Here is a 20,759-nt window from a genome sequence, read left to right as displayed (position 1 = left end):
GATTTTTTGAAATTTTCAAAGGTATATGTTTGGCCTCCGAATTCCCCTAATAAAAATTTACCTATATTCTTCCACCATAGCGAGGCCTGTCCTCTTAGTGCAGATGTGGCAATGGCAACTTTTTGTCTTTCAGGCACAGGGTAGAGCTGGAAATGGTTTTCGAGGCCTTCTAAGAATATAGCCACCGAATTTTTTCCGTCGAAATTGACGTTTGGCTTGATTGATGCTCTCATCGTCTGGACCAGGTATCCAAATCCTTCCAATTGGCTTGCCAGTTCTTGTTGTTGGACTTGTCCAGAAGCTTCCATCCAGTTTTCGGCCATTTCAGTTCGACAAGTGTTCGGGCACCAATGTGGTGTTGCGCGGCCCCAACCTATACGCAACAACGATAGTGACTGCTATGAACTGGAAAGTACAGAAAACTCTTAAGAAGGGTTTAACTCCCTTTTTATTGTACTTTAGAAGTTACAGATGCGTGCACTTGACGCTCACAAACTACGCCGACCCGGCGGTAAAGTAAAAATAAGAAACTACAAATGAATAATAACAAGATACTACCTACGAGGCTCTCTAAACGTAACTAACCTAACCGCGTTCTAAGAAACAGCTGAGATTTCAGCAAATTTTCTGAATATTAAGTTGAAAGATTCAACTATCTGCCGAGGCAAGCACACAGGCCGAAACGCGCGGTTCTTCAATTTCTACCAAGCCACCTTCACGTTCGTGAAGCAAGAAAGCACACTTACAAACTTGTTTCCCTTCTATTTAACTCAAATTACTTCCGCTGACAATTTGAATACTTGAGCGTTCTACTAAAATTTACGTACTCTGGCATTTTCAATTCCAGGGGAAAGTAAGGCTTGACAGGAAAGGTAGTTTAAACTTAAAATAAATGTTAGTTAAAATAAATATAAACCCTGCATATTTTACTACAGTTTCCTTTTGTAAAGCACAAGTGTCCCATCACTTTTGTGAGACACTGTATTTAATTAATAAAGGTAACACGCAAAGTGTTAAAAAAATGCACCTTTGGGCATAACGTAAAATCTTAAATTTCAGATTTTATTTTGTGTTTTAATTTCAATATATTTGTTGTCTTTTTTTTAATTTCCTATCGTTGACAATATTACCTATCGTAGCTTTAGATATCGAAAAGCCATGGCTTTCACAGCGCTTTTTAATAACTAGATACGAATAAATTTCTTCGGAGAGAGCACAAATGTCCGAAGACAAATTGTCAATTAGCAGACGATAATTTATGCTTTCAAAACTATACTTGCAGTTAAAAAGAATTTCCAAACAGACGATTTCTTTTGGAATTTTTACTTCGTAATTTGAGCAGTTAATTCATTTGTCGTTTGAATGATCTTATGTGGTAGTTATCAATCGAGTGGTTTTATCTGTGTGTTTTTGCCATTTTTCTGCATATATTTCGTTAAATAAACAATCGCTATGCATTTATCTGTGATGCTGAGAGAGGTGAGTGAATGTACATGTACGAGTAAATTTATTACTTTATTGGAAATGCAAGGGAAACGTGCCGTCATTGTCAAAAAGACTTTTTATTTTCCTGAAAAGGGTAAGTGAAAATATTTTTTGTTTTTAAAATTGCTTATTTTTAATATTTTCTTATTTTCTTTCATTGTGAGAAATTAGATTTTTTAAATTTATTAATGTGTAGAATTCTAATACGAAAGTATAGAATGTGTTTTAGGAATTTAAGAAACATGGAAATTAAAGCTGTGAATGATGTTGATATTCAATAATAAATATTTTCCTTTTTTTTATTAATATAAAGCTTAAAAATTTTTAGAAAATAATGAAGATTGTTTACTTACTAGTATGTAAGAGATAGTGTCGTTACGTAGCAATAAGGTAATTTTGTAAAGATGATAAAGTTAAAATGTTCCGCAATATGAAATTAAAATTTTAAAAAATCTGTTTTTATTTGTATAAATACTAAAGCTTAAAAATATTCACCCTGTATGAGAGACTGCGACGTTGTTTACAGTTTTAATAACTGTTACAATTCAGTTACCGTATTTAATAGTTTGAAATACAAAAAATTTAGTATACATATTTCTACATCTCTAGAGAATACATTGTGACGTCTCAATCTTAGTCCCACCCATTTATGAACGTCACATAGCTCCGCCTTCGCAACTTTGTTTATACAACGTTTATTATCGATTTTGAGAAAATCGCCGCTACTGAAAATCGCCAAGCAGTGGGCTAAAGCACATTTTCACACAAAATTAAATTCTATAATTAATATGTTACATCATTTAATGCACATACCTTTAAATTCAATTATTTACGTATAGCAAATTCTTGTAGCTTTAGGCTTAGGTTTCAGAATAATCCCGCTTCTAATTTACGTTAACTTCCTTTTGTAGTTAAATTAATCACTCGTAAAATGGTTGTAAAAGACGAACATTTATTTAAAGAGAAATCTTAATAACCTACACGTAATGTATTCGTAAACGTTCATAACATAACAAACATGCTTACTGCATCGTACCATTAAACATTTCAAGCGTACATCATCTCCATGTATATTTTTTAAAATTAAAATAGAACGACATCCAGCAATTAGCTGTTGCCATTTTCTCAAAGATATTTTGTCTAATAATAATAAATAATTTACAATCGTGCTTACACGTTAAAATTATTCCTCCCAAAATCTGTAATGTTGAAGAAAAATGAAAGATTATTTTTTTTAGTAAATCATATAGCAGTGAAGAAGAAACCTGTTGCAAGGCTTGCAACAATTCGAAACAATAACGCTGAGGAATAATCCAGATGTTTCAGAAAAATAATTATAAAAAAAATTACATTCTCACCCAAAGACAGATGACTCGATCTAATCAGAAGTTTCGCCTTCACCCGAATGTCACCATTCTCTTTACCACTAGTAGACAAGTTAGCCTTGTACTCTACTTTTGTAAAGTCTGAATTGCTTCTGAATTTGCAATAAAAAACGGTTAGTTTCAAAATTTGGGGGCATTAATTTGGCGATAAAATTTAGTAAGTCAGTGGTAGAGACTCATGAAAGATGAGACAAATCAAAAGCACTTTCTGGCAGGCTGTTACGTTGTTCACGGTTTTACGTTACCTACTGAAACACATATTGAACGATGAAAATTATGCAAATATTCTTGAAACTCATCTGTTTGAAGCCATGAGAAAGTAAAGAGCGGATTTGTTCAAGATACAATGTATTTTCTTCAGAACAATGTTCGACCATATATCGTTGCTGTGTCATTAGTAACACTGGTTGATGAAGAAGACGTTATTTTCTTCCTTGACGTTCGTACGGGGTTCACAGATTTGGAGTGAGTAACAACGACACTTGATGAAGTATCAAAACACACTATATTTACCAGTATGAATCAGGTAGCTCCAAAATCCCTTTTACAGTCGTCGAACTGTTATAAACACGCTGACACGTTCAGCGATACAGCCTTCACATTGTCACGGTGGAGACAGCTTTACTGCAAAACTCCAGAGTACAGCTGCCGACTCTGCTTGGTCGTTCTCCGAACTCCACGTACTCTCGAGACTCTCCACGATACGACTCACGATGCACTCGACGATGCTCTCGACTCAACACAGTCTAAGACGAAACTCGACGATGCACTAATTCGAGATGCACTCGACGACCAACTAGCTCGGCGCTAGACTTCGAGACACTCGCTCAATGACTGAGTATCAGCTCGCTAGACGAGGCACTTACTAGATACTAACTAACTCTCCGCGTACCAGCAGGGTTTATATAGCTTTGGGCTGGTGTTCGAGAACATTCTGGGCTAAACCGGTAAGAATTCGTTCCAGAAGGTTCTCCATCTGTCCATGGCATATAGCACCAATTTTGTCGCCAAATGGACGATTTCTCGGCAAATGTGGCAATCCTGCTTTCCTTGCCATTTTATGGTAACCCTAAAACTGCTTTGAGGGAAAGCCATCTTACCGCGCCTATACATTTCGTAACACGCTCTATTTCCTATTTCAAATTGTTTATAAAACGTTAAAAATGTTCAAGTGAAAGCCTCTTTTATGAAAAAGTAAACATTACACAGTCAAGAGAGTTAGCTGGTTTTGAATAAATGGATCAATCTGAAAACTTTTCAGCCAACCTATTTACCATAGTATTGAAGTAAAAGATACATTATGAAATAGCAATAATAAAATCTAAAATGAGAAATTTAAAATTAAAATAATTGAAAACAAAATGTAAGAAATAGATCATTCATAAATTGTGACATCAAGGAAGGGGAAATCATAAATAAATTTAACAATCACTTGAAATCTTAATATTAATTCTGTATGGATATTTTTTCGCAAGCATATTTTAGAATAAATATTTCATTTTAATAGATTTAGAAACTAAAATAAGCTTCAAAATTTAGTACAAACTGCAAGTTATAAAACCGATGAATGCAAAACAGTATGCCTGTTTGTCAGAATTTACATTTCATTTAAATTTTTTTCTTGAACAGTTCCATTTCACAAGAGCTTTCCAATGTTTGAGTTCACTAAAAAATTCTAGGACTGTTTCAACAGCTTAGGTGTTAGTTACATATTAAACTATTTAAAAAAATTTTTTTATTAAAACAACTTTAATATAGCATGATCAACATCTATCAGAAATTTATATTCGTATTAAATAATACAAGTATAAAAAAGAACAGAAATCAGAACTCTCTGAATCAGTTCCGAAACAGTTGTGATCTTAAAAGAAAGGAAAATGGCGGAGGCTTAGCTGCAATCCGTCTGGAATTTCTTGCTTTTTTGGGAGTGATGCATGCCGAGGGTACCCTCACATTTTTGAAAACTTTATTTTATATTAAGAATATTAAAATATTTTAAAGATTAACCTAAATTAAGCTATCATAACCAGTAAATTCTTTAAGAGGTATATGATACTCGTATATCACTAAGCACAGTCGTTAACGGTGATTATTATGTTTAATATCTCTCATTTTATTCAGCAATGATCTCAATACACACGCCGTAAATCTCATGCGGAATGAAACTACAATAATTTCTAGAATCGGAAATTTGACAAGCTATGTAATAAAATAAAATAAGTATTTGTCATATTATGCAACGAAACAAAATTATTATTTGTAAATAAAATTAAGACATCTGAAAGGTCTGAAAAATTTTTGATGATGCAAAAAGTACTTTGAAAAGGTTAAAATAATTTATTCCTTATTATGATAGGTTCTTCAGATCAGCTAATGGAGCTATTGTGATGTATGACGTAACAAACAAAGCCACTTTTGATGAAGTGCCTTGGTGGTTAAAAGAGATCAGAGAACATCTTTCTGGAGTCCCAATCTTACTAGGTACTCTATTGGTAGGATTAGTTAAGAAGTCAACGCAGATAAATGATTGATATAAATCAATGATCTTTAATTTAACTTTTATTACTCCATTTTCTCACTTCATCATGTATTATTTCTCTTTCTCCCAGGTAAGTGATACATTCCAAAAAATAGGTAAAACTGAAAAACTAAATTTTTTATTTCAGTATGTACTATGAAAATATACTCAATGCTATGGTTTATTAAAACAATAGCATTGCATATATCTAATGACATAAATTATTTATACATTTATTAATATGTAAATTATTACTATATTTCATAAATAATAACTAAGGAAATAGTTTTGTAGATCTCATTGAGTTTACAAAATGCTCAAATGTAACTTTAACCCTCTTGGATCACATAATTTGAACGGAGAAAACAACAACGCAAGGCGAAAATGCCGTCGTATAAAAGTGGGAGACAACAAAGCAAGAAGAAATATCAAAGTTCTAAAACATCGTAGTGCAAAACCTTTCGTCGACAATAAAGCTATTCAAAAACTCAGTTTAACCCCCTCTTGGTCAGAAGGTTTTTTCGAATTTCTAATTCAAAGAAAGTACTTTTTTATTGCTGAAAATTAACATAGATTCTATCCTGATATAGGAAATGCAAAACAATTTTGTAAATAAGGTGTTTTTTGCTTGACCTACTGAAGTCATGCACAGTACAGTATCATGCACTTCTAATCTGTCCCGTTTGAGACACCATACAGTTTTAGACACTAGTTTGAGTACCTATAACATGTCCAAAGTTAGCTATTGTAAAAACTTAACACTATCGTTTACATAATATCATTCACAACAAGGCTACGTTCATATGCCCGTAATGTAAACGCATGTTATCTTTCCGAGTGAATGAATTAAAAGTATTTTTAATTCACTTTTCCATAATACATACTTCACAGAAATGCTTACTAGATCCCATCTTTTATTCTTAGAAGTCTTCTACCTTAAAACAAAACGTTATATTTTTTTCTAAGTACATGTTAAATATTCTGCAGACCTTCTTTGTCGTAATTCTTTTCAATACTGACAGGCAAATAAGCATTTTTCTGATGTATAATATTTGGTATAGCATACTGCAATATTCTTCCTCAATAGTAGTATTTTTAAATGATGGAAAAGCTTTGAATAATTTATTAAAAAACACCAGATTCTATCATATCACCTAAAGGAGAAACCATGTAAGTTAGGTAGGTAGGTAGGTAGGTGACGGGGACGCTTGATGTGTGACATAGGTAAACAGGCATGTGTCCCGCATCCTCCCAAGTCCTAATTGAGAGTTTATTAGTTTTAAAAGAAAATGCATGCATTGCCATACAAGGACGCTTTTGACATATTTGTTGTATGGTTGTATTGTTACCATGGTCATTAAAAAATATACTTAGACACAGTTATGGAACACGTACGAAAAATACCGTCTCATGGATGACTGTGTAGACTTTGTTGTCTACCCACTAAGATATTAAATGTTTATAAGCCCAGGACCAAAAAAATCTTTGGCCCTGATATCTATCCTACTTTTTTGCGAAATAAATATACGAAAATCTCATAGTTTATAAACGTTGTGTGCACGTATGCATTAAAACTCTTTTGTATCTTAAATAAAACTGCTCTGCATTATTTTCAAGTTACTTTTACCATAAGTATCTCTACATATAATAAAAGAAAGAGTCTGTGTGTGTCTTTCGTTCGCGCAGCGCGTAACCTAATTGACCCACGACTACGAAATTTGGTTCATAGGTGCTTCTAGACAAGAGCCAGTGCACCTCGAAGCGATTTTTTCGAAATTCGCATTCGAATTTTTTTATTTAATGTTTTGTGACTAAATCGCGTCATTTTGAGACATAATGGGCTATAGGGAAGCGAGATTTTACTCTACACACTCATTTTCACATCGTCATGAAACGTAGGTACTTAGCTATTTTACGAACTTAAAATAAATTTCGTTTTCAATAAATCGATTAAATACGAATTTATCTAACAAAGGGAGCTTAAAACCTTTTCAACGGGATTTTTTCTAAAAAGGTTTATTTTTAAAAAGGTTTTTTCTTTGATTTTTGGACACGTTAAACTTTCATCCTTGCGACTGCTTTTACAAAAAGAATTTTAGAAAAATGGTAATATTTTGTATTTTTAGAAAAATTTTAAATGAAGCTTCCGAGGACACTTCTCGCATCTCACATCTTTAAAAATGTGATTTTGCCAACAATTTTACTATCTTATTGTTGTTGATAGATTTTGATTAAATCGCATCATTTTGAATAGTTTTATTCTTTTAGAAATATGGATTTGGCAACAATTTTTCATCGTATTTCTTATGTCACTGTTTTTAAGAGATTGGCATATTTCATTGTCATTTTTTTATATATATAATACATTTTTATTGATTTTTTTAATAAAGTTGTTCTGCGAAGTAAAATTTTGCGCGCAATTTTATGTTTTTTAAGTTTCTTTCATGTTATTTTTTGCTTATTTCAGTGTTTGTAAGATATTGAAAAGTTTTGCATGATTTTTTCCCTTCAACGGAAAGTTGGTTCATTTTTTATTAGGATAATTAATATTTGTATTAAGGGATATAGCTTATTTCATTGTAATTTTTATCTCTTGAAAATATAGGATAAAATATCATTAATTATACTTTGCTTTTCAGAATTTTTTGTATTCTTTTATGTTATTTATTGCTCATTTCACTGTTTTTAAGATATTGAAAAATTTTGAGTGATTTTTTTTTTAGGAAACAAAGTTCTTAACCTCCATTATACCATTTGAGTTCTTAAGATTTTGCAAAGGGAAGTTAATTTATTTATTATGATAATTAATATTTGTATTAAGGGATATTGCTTATTTCATTGTAATTTTGTTATACATAATAACTTTTTTTATGAAGTTGTTCTGCAGAGTAAAATTCTATGCAGTTTTTAAATTTAACGTTTGGTGTTCCCTTCAGCCATTTTTCCGGTACATTTAAAAGCCAGACGAAAGTTGGCAGCGAAACTACTATCTTCTCTACAGATAATAAAAGAAAGAGATGGTGTGTGTGTGTGTCTTTCGTTTGCGCTGCGCGTAAGCTAATAGACCCACGACTACGAAATTTGGTACATAGGTGCTTCTAGACAAGAGCCAGTGCACCTCGAAGCAAGGTTTTCGAAATTCGAATTCGAATTTTTTTTTTATTTAATGTTTTGTGACGAAATCGCGTCATTTTGAGACATAATGGGCTATAGGAAAGCGAGATTTTACTCTACACACTCCATTTTCCCATCGTCATGAAACGTAGGCACTTAGCTATTTTACAAACTTAAAATAAATTTCGTGTTTTAAGAAATCGATTAAATACGAATTTATTTAACAAAGAGAGCTTAACACCTTTTCAACGGGATTTTTTCTAAAATAGTTTATTTCTAAAAATGTACAGTTTATTTTTCTTTGATTTTTGGACACGTTAAACTTTTATCCTTGCGACTGCTTTTACAAAAAGAATTTTCGAAAAATGATAATATTTTGTATTTTTAAAGAATTTTTTAAATGAAGCTTCTGAGTACACTTCTCATTTTTCACATCTTTAGAAATGTGATTTTGGCAACAATTTTCCTGTCTTATTATTGTTGATAGATTTTTGATGAAATCGTATCATTTTGAATAGCTTCATTCTTTTAGAAATATGGATTTGGCAACAATTTTTCATCGTATTTCTTATGTCACTGTTTTGAAGAGATTGACATATTTCATTGTCATTTATATATATATATATAATACATTTTTATTGATTTTTTTTTTGATAAAGTTGTTCTGCAGAGTAAACCTCTGCGCGGAAATTTATGTTTTTTGAGTTGCTTTCATGTTATTGTTTGCTTATTTCACTGTTTGTAAGCTATTGAAAAGTTTTGCATGATTTTTTTTCTTCAACGGAAAGTTGGTTCATTTTTTATTAGGGTAATTAATATTTGTATTAAGGGATATAGCTTATTTCATTGTAATCTTTTTCTCTTGAAAATATAAGAGAAAATATCATTAATTATACTTTGCTTTTCAGAATTTTTTTGTTTTTTGTATTCTTTTATGTTATTTATTGCTGCTTTCACTGTTTTTAAGATATTGAAAAGTTTTGAGTGATTTTTTTAGGAAACAAAGTTCTTAACCTCCTTTATACCATTTGAGTTCTTAAGATTTTGTAAAGGGAAGTTAGTTAATTTATTTATTAGGATAATTAATATTTGTATTAAGGGATATTGCTTATTTCATTGTAATTTTGTTATATGTAATAACTTTTTTTTTATGAAGTTGTTCTGCAGAGTAAAATTCTACGCAGGTTTTAAATTTAACGTTTGGTGTTCCCTTCAGCCATTTTTTTCGATACATTTAAAAGCCAGACGAAGTTTATGTTTTTAAATTTTTCTATAAAAAAGTCTGGAAGACTACAAACATTAAAGATTTTCAGGATTACTATTTCTTCTAATTGCTTTGGCAAACATAACTAGAATCCTGAGTGAGGACAAGGAGTTTACTCAAAACTATGTTCCTGAAAGTGTAGAAGATAACACAAATGGGAAGGGTTTAACTACCGTTTATTCTTCACAGTTTACAGCTGTTCCCGCACTTCGAGATACAAAGACTAGTACTTATGGTCCGAAACGTAAAAATAAGAATTACAAACCAACTAAACTTAAATAAGAGCTAAACCAGTGGCGTAGCTAGGGTGGGGCAAGGGGGGACATCCGTCCCCTGGCGCAGCATCCAAGGGGGGCCAAACTGATGATACACATTTTAGAATGAAATGTTTTACATTCGTGGAACACAGAAAGGAGCGCAAAATCCTTAGGTGTCCACGGGCGCTTAAAACCTTAGCTACGCCTCTGAGCTAAACTCAGATACTTTACAAAGACTAGTAACGCGAAGATTGGGCTTTTGATCTTTACGTATGTAGTATGCAGAATACAGGAAAACTACAATACGTCTTCAGTTATAAAGAGGACTAAATTTCTGGCTTTATAGGCGGACTGAAAAGCGGGTGTGAAGTAAGACGGCGAGAAATCTCTTTCTCTCCCTAACACTTTCTTAGTTAAAAGCAACAACTTAAATACTCAACAGTTTGGAAGCTCAATTTGCATAACTAAAACTAACCGCGTTTATTTTGGCCGGCCGGAGAAAATAAGAGGGAATAGTAAAGTTTTAAAATATAATAAACATTAGTAAAACTTAAAATCCTTGCAAGATAACCATATTTAACAACTGTTTTACTCTGACTAAATTTTGGCTTTATAAAAATTGCTTAAAAAGTTAAAACTACAAGGTATTTGTTTTGTTTGTTGAATAGTAAGTCCAGTTAGAGTTTATGATGATCTTCACATATCATTCGGTGGGAAAAAAAACTCAGTATTTTTTCCATCATATACGGAAGAGGAGAAAAGTAAAAAGGATAAGCTAAAATCAATTCAATTTGAGTTTTAGCACCATTTTTAACACTTGATTTTCGTTTTTGAGAATGGTAATCGTAAATGGTTTTACGATCTCCATAGATTTTTTTTTAAAGAAATAATAACCAGCCAAGTTCTTAAAACCTGCTTAAATTAAATCCAGACGTTTGAACGCTTCAATTAATTCCTTCAATGCAATACCTTATGCATTTACTCATGTACTTACTATTAAAATGCTGTCTGGGTATCTTTCAACTGAAATAAATACTAGAACTCTCTATTATCAAGTAAGCGTATGGAATCTATATGGCAAATTCTAGATTTCGCCTTAAAAGAAATAATGCCTTCTAGTACAAACTTTATTGAGTTAGAGAATGAGGGACATTTACTTGTTTCGTTTACAGTTGTGTGGCCAGATATCATTACCGTTTCATTGATGTTTTAGTTTCTTTATTGCACCCTTAGCTTTTCTTGGCCGCTTTTACATTGAGGATTTGCAAAGCTTCTTTTTGAAACTTATTACTTCGCCTCAGGGTCTCAAGTGAAAAGCAGATTCACAGCTAAGATTAGAGACGCTGATTCTGGCAGAGTGCAATCGGAATTGGATTTTCATTTAGCTAAGTTTCCACAACTTGGTTGCTTTTGCCAGATTTGTTATCAATGCGTGCAATAATGGCAGAGCTCAGGGACTTAACTAGGATGGCATGCACACTGTGAAAAAAAAAAAAAAAAAAAAAAAAAAAAAAAAAAGGACAGTTCTATATCTCCCGCTCTACTGGGCCGATTGACAAAATTCAAATTGCGTTTTAATGTCTCGAAAGCTCGACTTAGGATATATATTTTAGATTTATATATAGCGTTGTTCTAACATAGGTATTTTGACACAAAATCGTAATTTTTCTGAAATAACATACCAATTGTTTTCTATATTTCTATATTTCGATATGTAAAATTTGGTGTGAAATTTACGAAGAAATTCAAAAATTTATCTTGGCTCAATTTTTTCAGTTTGCGAAAAGAATAATGCATTTGGCGAACTTCTTAATATATGGCAACCTATTTTCCTTACCCTTCCATTATGCTGGAGCGGAAAAAGAGTACCTCGTTCCTATCTTTTAACATCTTTTAACATTGTTTTTGGGTGAGCAGAAAAAGTCACATCGTTCCTACTTTCGAAATAATTGTAACAAAGTGCGCAAACCACATTTTTGTTATTATTGCCTTCAACAAATATGTCAAATTTAAAAATGCGCTAATATATAAATTCACGTATATCTTCGGAAATTTTGAGTAAAAATCTCTAACTTTTGCAGGTATGCTTAGAAGTACATCTACTTTAAGATGATTGTAAAAATTTTGTAGTTTATAAATCAAAACGTTTTCGAAAAATTTATAAAAATTATTTTAAAATATGAAATTTAAAAATAAATCTTAAAAAATGAGCGAATTTTATTTGGAATGAACCTAAATTTCGACCTGTGTAAGAAGGAATCAAATAAGTTTAATAAAAAAAGAGATATTAATAAATACATACCAAATTGAATTAACACTGAAGAGCTGAAATTTCGATAGCTCATTTTTTAAAAACTACTTGTGCGATTTTTTTCAAAACTTGGTAGTTTGGCGTAATTTGGGTCGTAGAATCGAAATATGGAAAAAAACTGGCATGTCATTTCAGAAAATGTCTGATTTTGTTGCAAAATATCTATGTTAGAATAGTGCTATATATAAATATAGTACGTATCCTAAGTCGCGCTTTCGAGGCATGAAAATCGAAGTTGAATTTCGTCAGTCGTCCCAGTAGAACGGGAGATATAGAACTGTCCCCCTTTTTTCCCAAACTGTACATAATATTAGGTGGATAAATAACAATTTCAATAGGCAGTAAGCTATTTTCAAAACTGAAACATTTTAATGCTTTTCTTTTTTCCCCACAAGGACAGTAGGCAACAAAAATGATGACGGCAAGCAGACAGAAGTACTGGAAGAATTAGCACAAGATTTTGCGGAGGAAAATCGATTGTATTTGTACCAAGCGAGTGCCAGAGACAACGTGAATGTTTCTGAGGTTAGCTTAAATTGCTCTTATATGCAAATATGTTGTGTACTTCAATAGAATAATGACTAACGCTGTGTTAATAAACAGGAACAAACTTAATGCAAACAAGGGCAATAATTTTATTAGTTCGTAAATGCGTTTTGAAAGCAAAAATAAGACATTAATACAGAACACTATATTGCTGAGAATGCGAGAGCAATTTGAACCATTTTTGATAAAAATAGGTTGGTAACTTTAAATATTGTACTTACGCATGTATTTATATTGAAAAATAACAAAATGAAGCGCAAACGTTTACAAAAACAGTGTCAGTGCTGTTGGTAGAATTGACGACTTCTAAAAACTCGAAACAGCACTAAGATGAATGAAATGAAACTTCCATTCAGTAACATATTCGTTCTACTTTTTTAATTAATTAAGAACTAATATGCAAAAATTAAGTACATGCGAGAACCAATTTTTTAACTTTTTTTAACCCATTTCTAAGAACATCATCGTCTTAATTTTAAGATATTTTGCAGAAAATCTTCATTAAGGATAACTGAATAAGAACGTAAATGTCTGGAGCATCTGATTCTGAAATCACTTAAGCTTAATGAATATTTTAGAAACCAGAATTACAGCTCTGCGGGTTATAAAGTTAGGGAGTTTTAAAGAATTCTCTATTTTAATTTTGAGATTGTTCTAATCAAATCCTTTAACTTATTACAAGAAAGTTCCTATTTGAAAGTTCTAGAATCAACATTAAATGAAGAAAAAAAAAGCGCCGTATTTTTAATCTGTTTTGAGTCCATTATATTAAGTATAAAACATAACAAAAAAAGTAAAGGGGCTTAAAAATTACCAAAAGTAACTTCCTTTGTCAACGAAACAAGCTTAAAAATGGTACAATAGTTATAATTTATTGTCTAATCCAGTTCTATGTAGTCATAAGCAGACACCCAGACGACATTAAGAAAGATAAATCTGTTTTGAGTGACCTGCTGGGGCCAAATAGCAGTCAATTTAAACTTCTGTGAAAACGCTGCTGGTCCTAATCAATTTGCACATTATATTGTAACAGAAACTTTAAAACTTAAAAATGAGTTCCAGGTATTCATGTAATGAGTTTTGTGAACATATAAAACCCCACAGTGTTTCTAAGGAAAGTAGCACCTAATGAAAATCTGTAAGAATGGGCCACAAACTTCAATCTTAGTCATCTGCATTATCTTCATAGTAGACCTGTTGAACAAGTTCTACAGTTCATATTTCAATATCTTGATTATTTTTGTTGCCCTTACATGAATTAGTGTCATTCCTTCATTTAGACCTCTACCTATTATAAAGACTTATATCTGTTATACAGACGGTTATGTTATGCTGTTATGTTTATAACCATTGAAATTGATTTTTTATTAAGTGTCCTATAGAAGTACGCGTCCATAGAAAATTTTCAAGCTGGAGGAAGTGGGCATAGAAAAAAAATTATCACATCAATAAATTTAAGATTTTAATTTGAAGAGTGAGTCATAAGTAGGTTACATAATACAGAATTTCAGCAATGCAAATCACATATATTTATACTTTGCCTTACATGCGTTAATACAAATACATATCTTTTATTTAGTTCCACAGGTTCATGCGTCTCTTTTCCACTCTTCCCTCTGCAAGCGCCGATGGCCCTAGATTTGCATTCCTAAAATGTGATAATAAGTATAGGGGACCGTATACATTAATGAAATTATATCGTATTTCAAGGAACTGCTTTTATTTATTGTTTTCTTCTTAAATAGTAATTGCAGGTATGTCATTTAACAGTCAGTGTTTGAACAATCAACTCTGTCAGACGACTTCCTCGCTCCATTACACATTTTTCAAAGGGCGTTAGAAGTTACCCAGCGCTGCATGGATCCCCCCGAATATACTCACTGGTTACAGTCACATTCCGCATGTTTTGAACATCAAGCCCGAGAGTTTTATTACTACGTGATGTTAGGTGTCATCTTTTGGAATTACTAGGCCATAAAGTTTTGATGATGATGACGATATGGCTTAAGTGTCACCAATAAATATTCTTTAATGATGATGTAAGATTTCGTTCTTCTTTTTCAGTTCCGACAAAACTCGATCATGTCTTGATGGAATCATAAAAGCACATAGAGTGTGTATGGATTCTCTTTATCATAGTGTTCTGAACATTCTGTCCAAAAATTAATTTTCCCATTACAGTGGCATTTCTTAGTTGCTATTCACTCTTGGCCATCCATTCTATTATATGTCATTTTTTTACGTAATGAAGCTACTTCAAGCAGTCACTATCACTAATTTGCCTGGCGGTAGGTTTCGATGAATAATGGACAGCATCCAACGCCGTTTGGAAGTGTGTTCGAAGTCATAATTTGATAAAAAGATCTATTCAAATATTGACTGTCAAATGATATTCCTGTTAACTGCTGTTTGAGATGCAAAATAATACATAAAAAGTGATGCCATCATTGATTTTATTAATATGCCATGAATTGCGCGACACCTTATAGAAAGAGCTATAAGTTTTTTTTTTTTTTTTTTTTTTTTTTTTTTTTTTTTTTTGAGAAGTTCTGTAGATGCTCAAATTTTGTTGGAGCGTAAGGAATTATCAGTTTCAAGCATTGGGATTGCTTTAATTAAAACTCGTGACTCTATTAAGGATGAATATTTTGAATAATAAGTTAATTAAGTAAATACTGTAGATTAAGACACTGGTAATATAACTGTACTTTTAAGATGGGAATAAATTTACTGAAATAAGTGGGGTGAGAATCATAAGCTAAGGAAATATACAAGAGTGAAAACCAGTAACCAACCGAGAATATAATAGGTTATTTGTCAAGATACATACATAATAGTGCTAACAAGATATAGAATATATTTTTTAAAGCTTATATGTAAGAAATATTATACGCTGGCATTATTTTCATAAATATTTCTTCAAATAGGTTAAATAATAGGAAAACGTTTGTCCATTGGGTTTTCCGTTGATTGAATGTCTGGCATTTTGGCAGAAATTTTCATAATTATATTAGTTAGGGAGAGTCCTTTGAACAGATTACATATTTCTTTAAGAAGTTTGAGAACTTCACCCAGGGAACTCGGGTTAAAGTTGTTGCTATTATTTTTGTTTACATCAGAATTAATTGGGTTTGATGAATGTCTATTAGCCTTGCTGCCTTTTTTGGGTAATATTTGCATAAGATATGCCATTAGTGACGTGATAATATTTAGTTTCTATGGGCTTTGTAATTGCATTTTTGTCATTATTCAAATGAATATTAGCATTGTTTTTGTTAGGTTTAGGGAACTTGGAACAACCTCTGAAATTGGCGGTATCTCCCTCTTACAAACAGTTGCAGCACTTTACCGCATCAAGTCTCTTAGCTATGCATTCAGAAGTCTTATGATCGCCAGCGCACTTGACGCAACGCGGTCTGAGTTTGCAAGTATACGAATTGTGATGGAAGTGCTGGCAGTTATAACACTGCACAACACATCCATTCACTTTATATTCGACAAATTCTACACAGAAAAGTAACAAGTACTTGACTCCATAAATATTTTTTACCCCTGGAACATTTTTTAGTTAGATTTGGAATAGTGTCATGGGCGCCTTAGTCTTTAGCCTGTGCATTTGGCTTATTTTCCTCACTTTAAATCCTAAATTAAATAGTTCATCGTGAATGTCATCAATGGCACAATCTATCGGAAGACCTCTTACAACTACATTTACTGGTCGTTCATAATTTTTTGTAATGAGGTAGTGACCCACTTTTAGTTGTTCTAAGTAATGAGTGAAACCTCTGTGATCATCTTTAGTTTTAGAGAAGATTTTCAGGAATTATCCCTAAACCTTATTCGCGAAGTTTAATTCAGTTTCCTGTCTCATTTTTTCCCCCAGAAATTCTGAGTACTTGATATCAGGCTTAGCCATTATGGGCTTAATTTTTTTGGAGTGACAACATCAATAATTTCTGTTTCCATAACATTTTTGTTATTATCTGCAACATCTTTGGGCAAATTGTCGAATTTATTGTTTAGAGGGATTTCAACGTTACGTTTGATTAACTTAGATGGTCGAGCCTTTTTTGGGGGGGCGAAGTGAAGCCGTCAGCACCTAGATATTGTATTATGGGCGTTTGCTTGATTTTTAGGACGGCCGTTTAGACATAGGGGTTTTGGAAGTCACAGTACTTACATCAGTATCAAAAATTGGTGGGCTCAGAATACATTTTTCATTCGTTATCATAATACAATCATCTTCCATAACCTTAGTACCATTAGAATTAGCATTATTAATGGGGTTTCCATCATTCAGAGATACATTATTAGGCATAGCATGCAATATACTATTATTAATTTTTTTAACATAATCAGATTTTACTTCACCGAATGCTTTGCACTTACCTTCGAATAATGTGAGTAATCCTTCGCTGATTGCTTTTTTTCTTTTGTAGTGGTTCATGCTAGCAGACATTAAGTCCTGTTTGAAAACAGCGAACACACCATCCAGGGTTTGATTTTCAGTACGTATTATGGTCACATAATTCAGAAGTTTCAAATATTTCTTATGAGTAATCATATCTTTTAGCAGTATTCTGTTCCAGTCCTTAGCTAATTTTTCGTCCGCGAATTTCCTCCTACGATAGTAGTAAAATCCCTCTTTCAGAAGAAGAGCGAACTTCCACCTTGTGGCACAGCTTCTGGACAATTGGCAGAATGCCAGTTAAAGTTGCTTTGGACGCGATCGAATTATATAGATAAATTTACCCTAGCTTTTTAAAAATTATCAACAGATTGAGAAATTCAATATATAATATTAAGCGATATCTTAATCTTTGTACGTATTTTATTGCACAGGTCTATAAATTTATTAATACTTATCTATTTACTTTGGTAGGTTTTTGATAATTTAGCTGCTATGATGTTGGCTGACAAACGTAAAGCTGAAGAACATGATGAAAGTACAAGACTTTGCAGAAGCATAGATTCTGCTTTGGACGTCCGAAAAATTTATCTCAACTCTCAACCAGAAACCCCCAAAAGAACTTGTTGTAGTTACTTTGTTCCTGATAGGAAAGCTCACGTCGTTTGAGTTTTAAATCATATGAACTGTAGCTTCTCGAGCAACCTACAGTACTCAAGAAAATGCCATTTTGAAATCATTGGCAAAGCATAAGCGATGATTTAGGTGATATAAAGTAGTCTGCAAGACATCTCAGATATAAAAGATACAGCATGTTTAAAACTCAACAAAAACATCAAATTTGGGAAACATTTAATGTACAAAGGAATACATATATATGCTTATGTCGCTTCTAAAAATGCAGTCTGTGGAACTTAGTTTAATTAAAATGTTGTTTCTCGTATTTTGTGTTCAAATAATACCTTTTGAGCTCCCAATTTATTGTATTGAAATGTGAATAATTTGATTTTTTAATGAAGGTTGCTTTCCTTCACAAAATTTAATATTTAACTGAAATTTTCCAATTTTAAAATTTTGAAAATTAATCTATCTCAAAGTTATAATTGAATGCTGAAATATGCTCAAAACTGTTAAGGAATTTCGGCTAAAATTTATCAAATATTAATTTATTTACGTATTTAGGAGTTTAATTAAAGACGAAATGAGACCTTTCGCTTCTGGAAAAGATACTTTTTGTTGGTTATTCTGGCATGCAGGAGGAGATGCACTACTTTTGCTCTTTCCAGTTTCTTAAACGAGTTCCCTTAGGGTCCTGACCTATGTAAAAGTCCAAAAATGAAGCACTTTCAAACATAATATTTAATACAGTAGCCTCTACTTAGATCGTGGTTGCTATGACTTCTTAGAGAATGGGAACAATGAAATGAAGTTTTCCTTAAAAATTTCGGTTCGGTTAAATATTGAAAACTTACAAATACATATAATATTACGTCATATTAACTATGTAATTTTTTAAAAATTTAACGAGTTACTAGAGTTCAGTAAAATGGATAACTTAATTCATTTCCATTTTGTTTCTGGAAATCATCTGACGGATGTTACATCTTAATCTCAAAATATGCTCTTCCCTGTCATCATAAAACTAAGAGATTCTTTTTGAGAAAACTTCTTTACATGCTGGTTTTGAGTAGGATTGGGAAAGCGATTTTCTTCTTTATGTTCCTCTGAATCGTTATTTCATAACAGGCTAGCAACTTTAAAGCTGTTTCTTGCTGTCTTTTCTAAAATACTATTACGGAACATATTAAATAAACAAAAAACAACTGGTACAAGGGGTGATCAAATGAAAAGGTACGAAACGACACGGTGGGTATAAATGTAGACTTTATTCAAAATATACACCATAGGCCTGAGCACAACGATCCCACTGATAAACAAGCCGCAGGATTCCTTGTTCCCAGAATTCCTGTGGCCGTGACGAGACTCAGTCCTTCACAGCGTCCTTGAGTACGTCGTCCGAGTCGAAGCGCTTCCCTTTCAGGTGTTTCTTCAGTGGACCAAACACATGAATATCGCAGGGCGACATGTCCGGACTGTAGGGCGGATGGTCCAAAGTCTTCCACTTGAACTTGGCCAGTTCCATGTGTGTGACTCTGGAGACGTGTGGACGCGCGTTATCATGGAGCAGAACCACACCCTCCGTTAGCAGCCCCGGTCTTCTGTTCTTGATGGACCGGCGTAGACGTCAGTAGTAAGCCGGGGTACTCAGCCGACGGAAGTGACGTCACAGAAAAGGGGGCGTGGCCCCCACCATTTTGAATTTCTCCGGAAGTGACGACACCAGCGCCATCTTGTATCACGTGATGGAATGACATCATAAAAGTTTCGTTTTTATTCTGTGGCAACGATTTTATGTTTCAAAGTTTTTATTTTTTGTGGCATCGAATATATATTTTTAGGTTTTGTGGCAACGAACTCTTGAACCACGTGTTTGGAATGACATCTCTTTTAATTTATTATTTTTACTTATTTGACATGTGATTAGTATTAGTTTGATATTTGATTAATATTAATACTATTTTGTATGTCATTACTTTTACTTATTTACTCTTTTTAATAAGCATCTTAATTATTTAGTACGTCATTATTTATTTAATTATTACCTTTAATTAAATTTTATTGAATTTAATATTATTTTCCCTGAATTTTAAAAATAACTCCACGAACGGTATTCGAACCCGCCACCTTTAGTATGGTAGCCGATTGCCCAAACCACTATGCCAGCGAGACCTTTCAAGCAATGTTAGATTATCGCGTTGAGTAGAAAAACAACCATGACGTCACGAGGCTGGGGGAAACAGGCAAACGTCATCTCTTTCACGTTGCAGCTTGCGGAAACCGCTTCACGCTTTCTACATCCGCCGTGGTGAACGTATACAATCTTAACAACCAATCAGCATTTCGCTAACAATATCTATCTTATTTCAGCCAATCAGCGTTTCTCTTTCATTGTATATCGCCTATATATTCGCTCGCTTTGACGGCTGCAATCATTCTGAGTTATAATAGGAGATTACGTAGTAGTTCGATACGAAAGCTGTTTGAGTTCGTATTATTATTTTGCTCTACGAGTGTGATTCTAAAATTTAGGAAGTGAAGGAAATTTATTTATAAATAGTAAGTGTTTTTCGTTGGTCCCTTTCGAGAGGTGTACTTGGAGTAGCTCATCTGGACAAGTTCGTGAGTATATTTTCGATTTCTACGCTTTCATTATGGACATTGTCTTGTACATCGATAGGATAGCTTGACTTGGTAAATATGGATGAGATAAATGATTTAGCAGTCCTTAATAAGCGCGATATTGTTGATAATATTCTTAAACATGGCACGATTGAGGATTGTAGGCAGATTATGGCTGAGTTTAACTTAGCGTTTAACACGCTTAGAAATGGCTTACGGAAAATCACCCCA

General features: G+C 32.7%; 1 protein-coding gene across 4 annotated transcripts in view; it reads left to right on the top strand.

Moving 5' to 3' along the window:
- The window catches only part of LOC146998124 (ras-related protein Rab-13-like), a 93,385-nt gene extending 75,154 nt beyond the window's left edge, over positions 1-18,231 (top strand). For 2 of the 4 annotated variants that reach the window (XM_085813449.1, XM_085813448.1), the window contains 3 exons: positions 5,227-5,351; positions 12,735-12,859; positions 17,763-18,231. In XM_085813449.1, coding sequence (XP_085669575.1) covers positions 5,227-5,351; positions 12,735-12,859; positions 17,763-17,957 — 445 coding nt within the window. In that variant the 3' untranslated portion in view covers positions 17,958-18,231. Of the gene's footprint in view, positions 1-5,226; positions 5,352-12,729; positions 12,860-17,319; positions 17,389-17,762 lie in introns of all 4 variants that reach the window. The other 2 variants (XM_085813451.1, XM_085813450.1) reach the window with 2 other exon arrangements.
- Positions 18,232-20,759: the final 2,528 nt, after the last annotated feature.

The sequence above is a fragment of the Stegodyphus dumicola genome, chromosome 3, assembly GCF_044657685.1.
Source record: "Stegodyphus dumicola isolate Sdum_Otavi_A_Nest chromosome 3, ASM4465768v1".
NCBI lineage: Eukaryota > Metazoa > Arthropoda > Arachnida > Araneae > Eresidae > Stegodyphus > Stegodyphus dumicola.
Note: the sequence above shows the minus strand (reverse complement) of the source record. Positions and strands in the feature narration are given on the sequence as shown.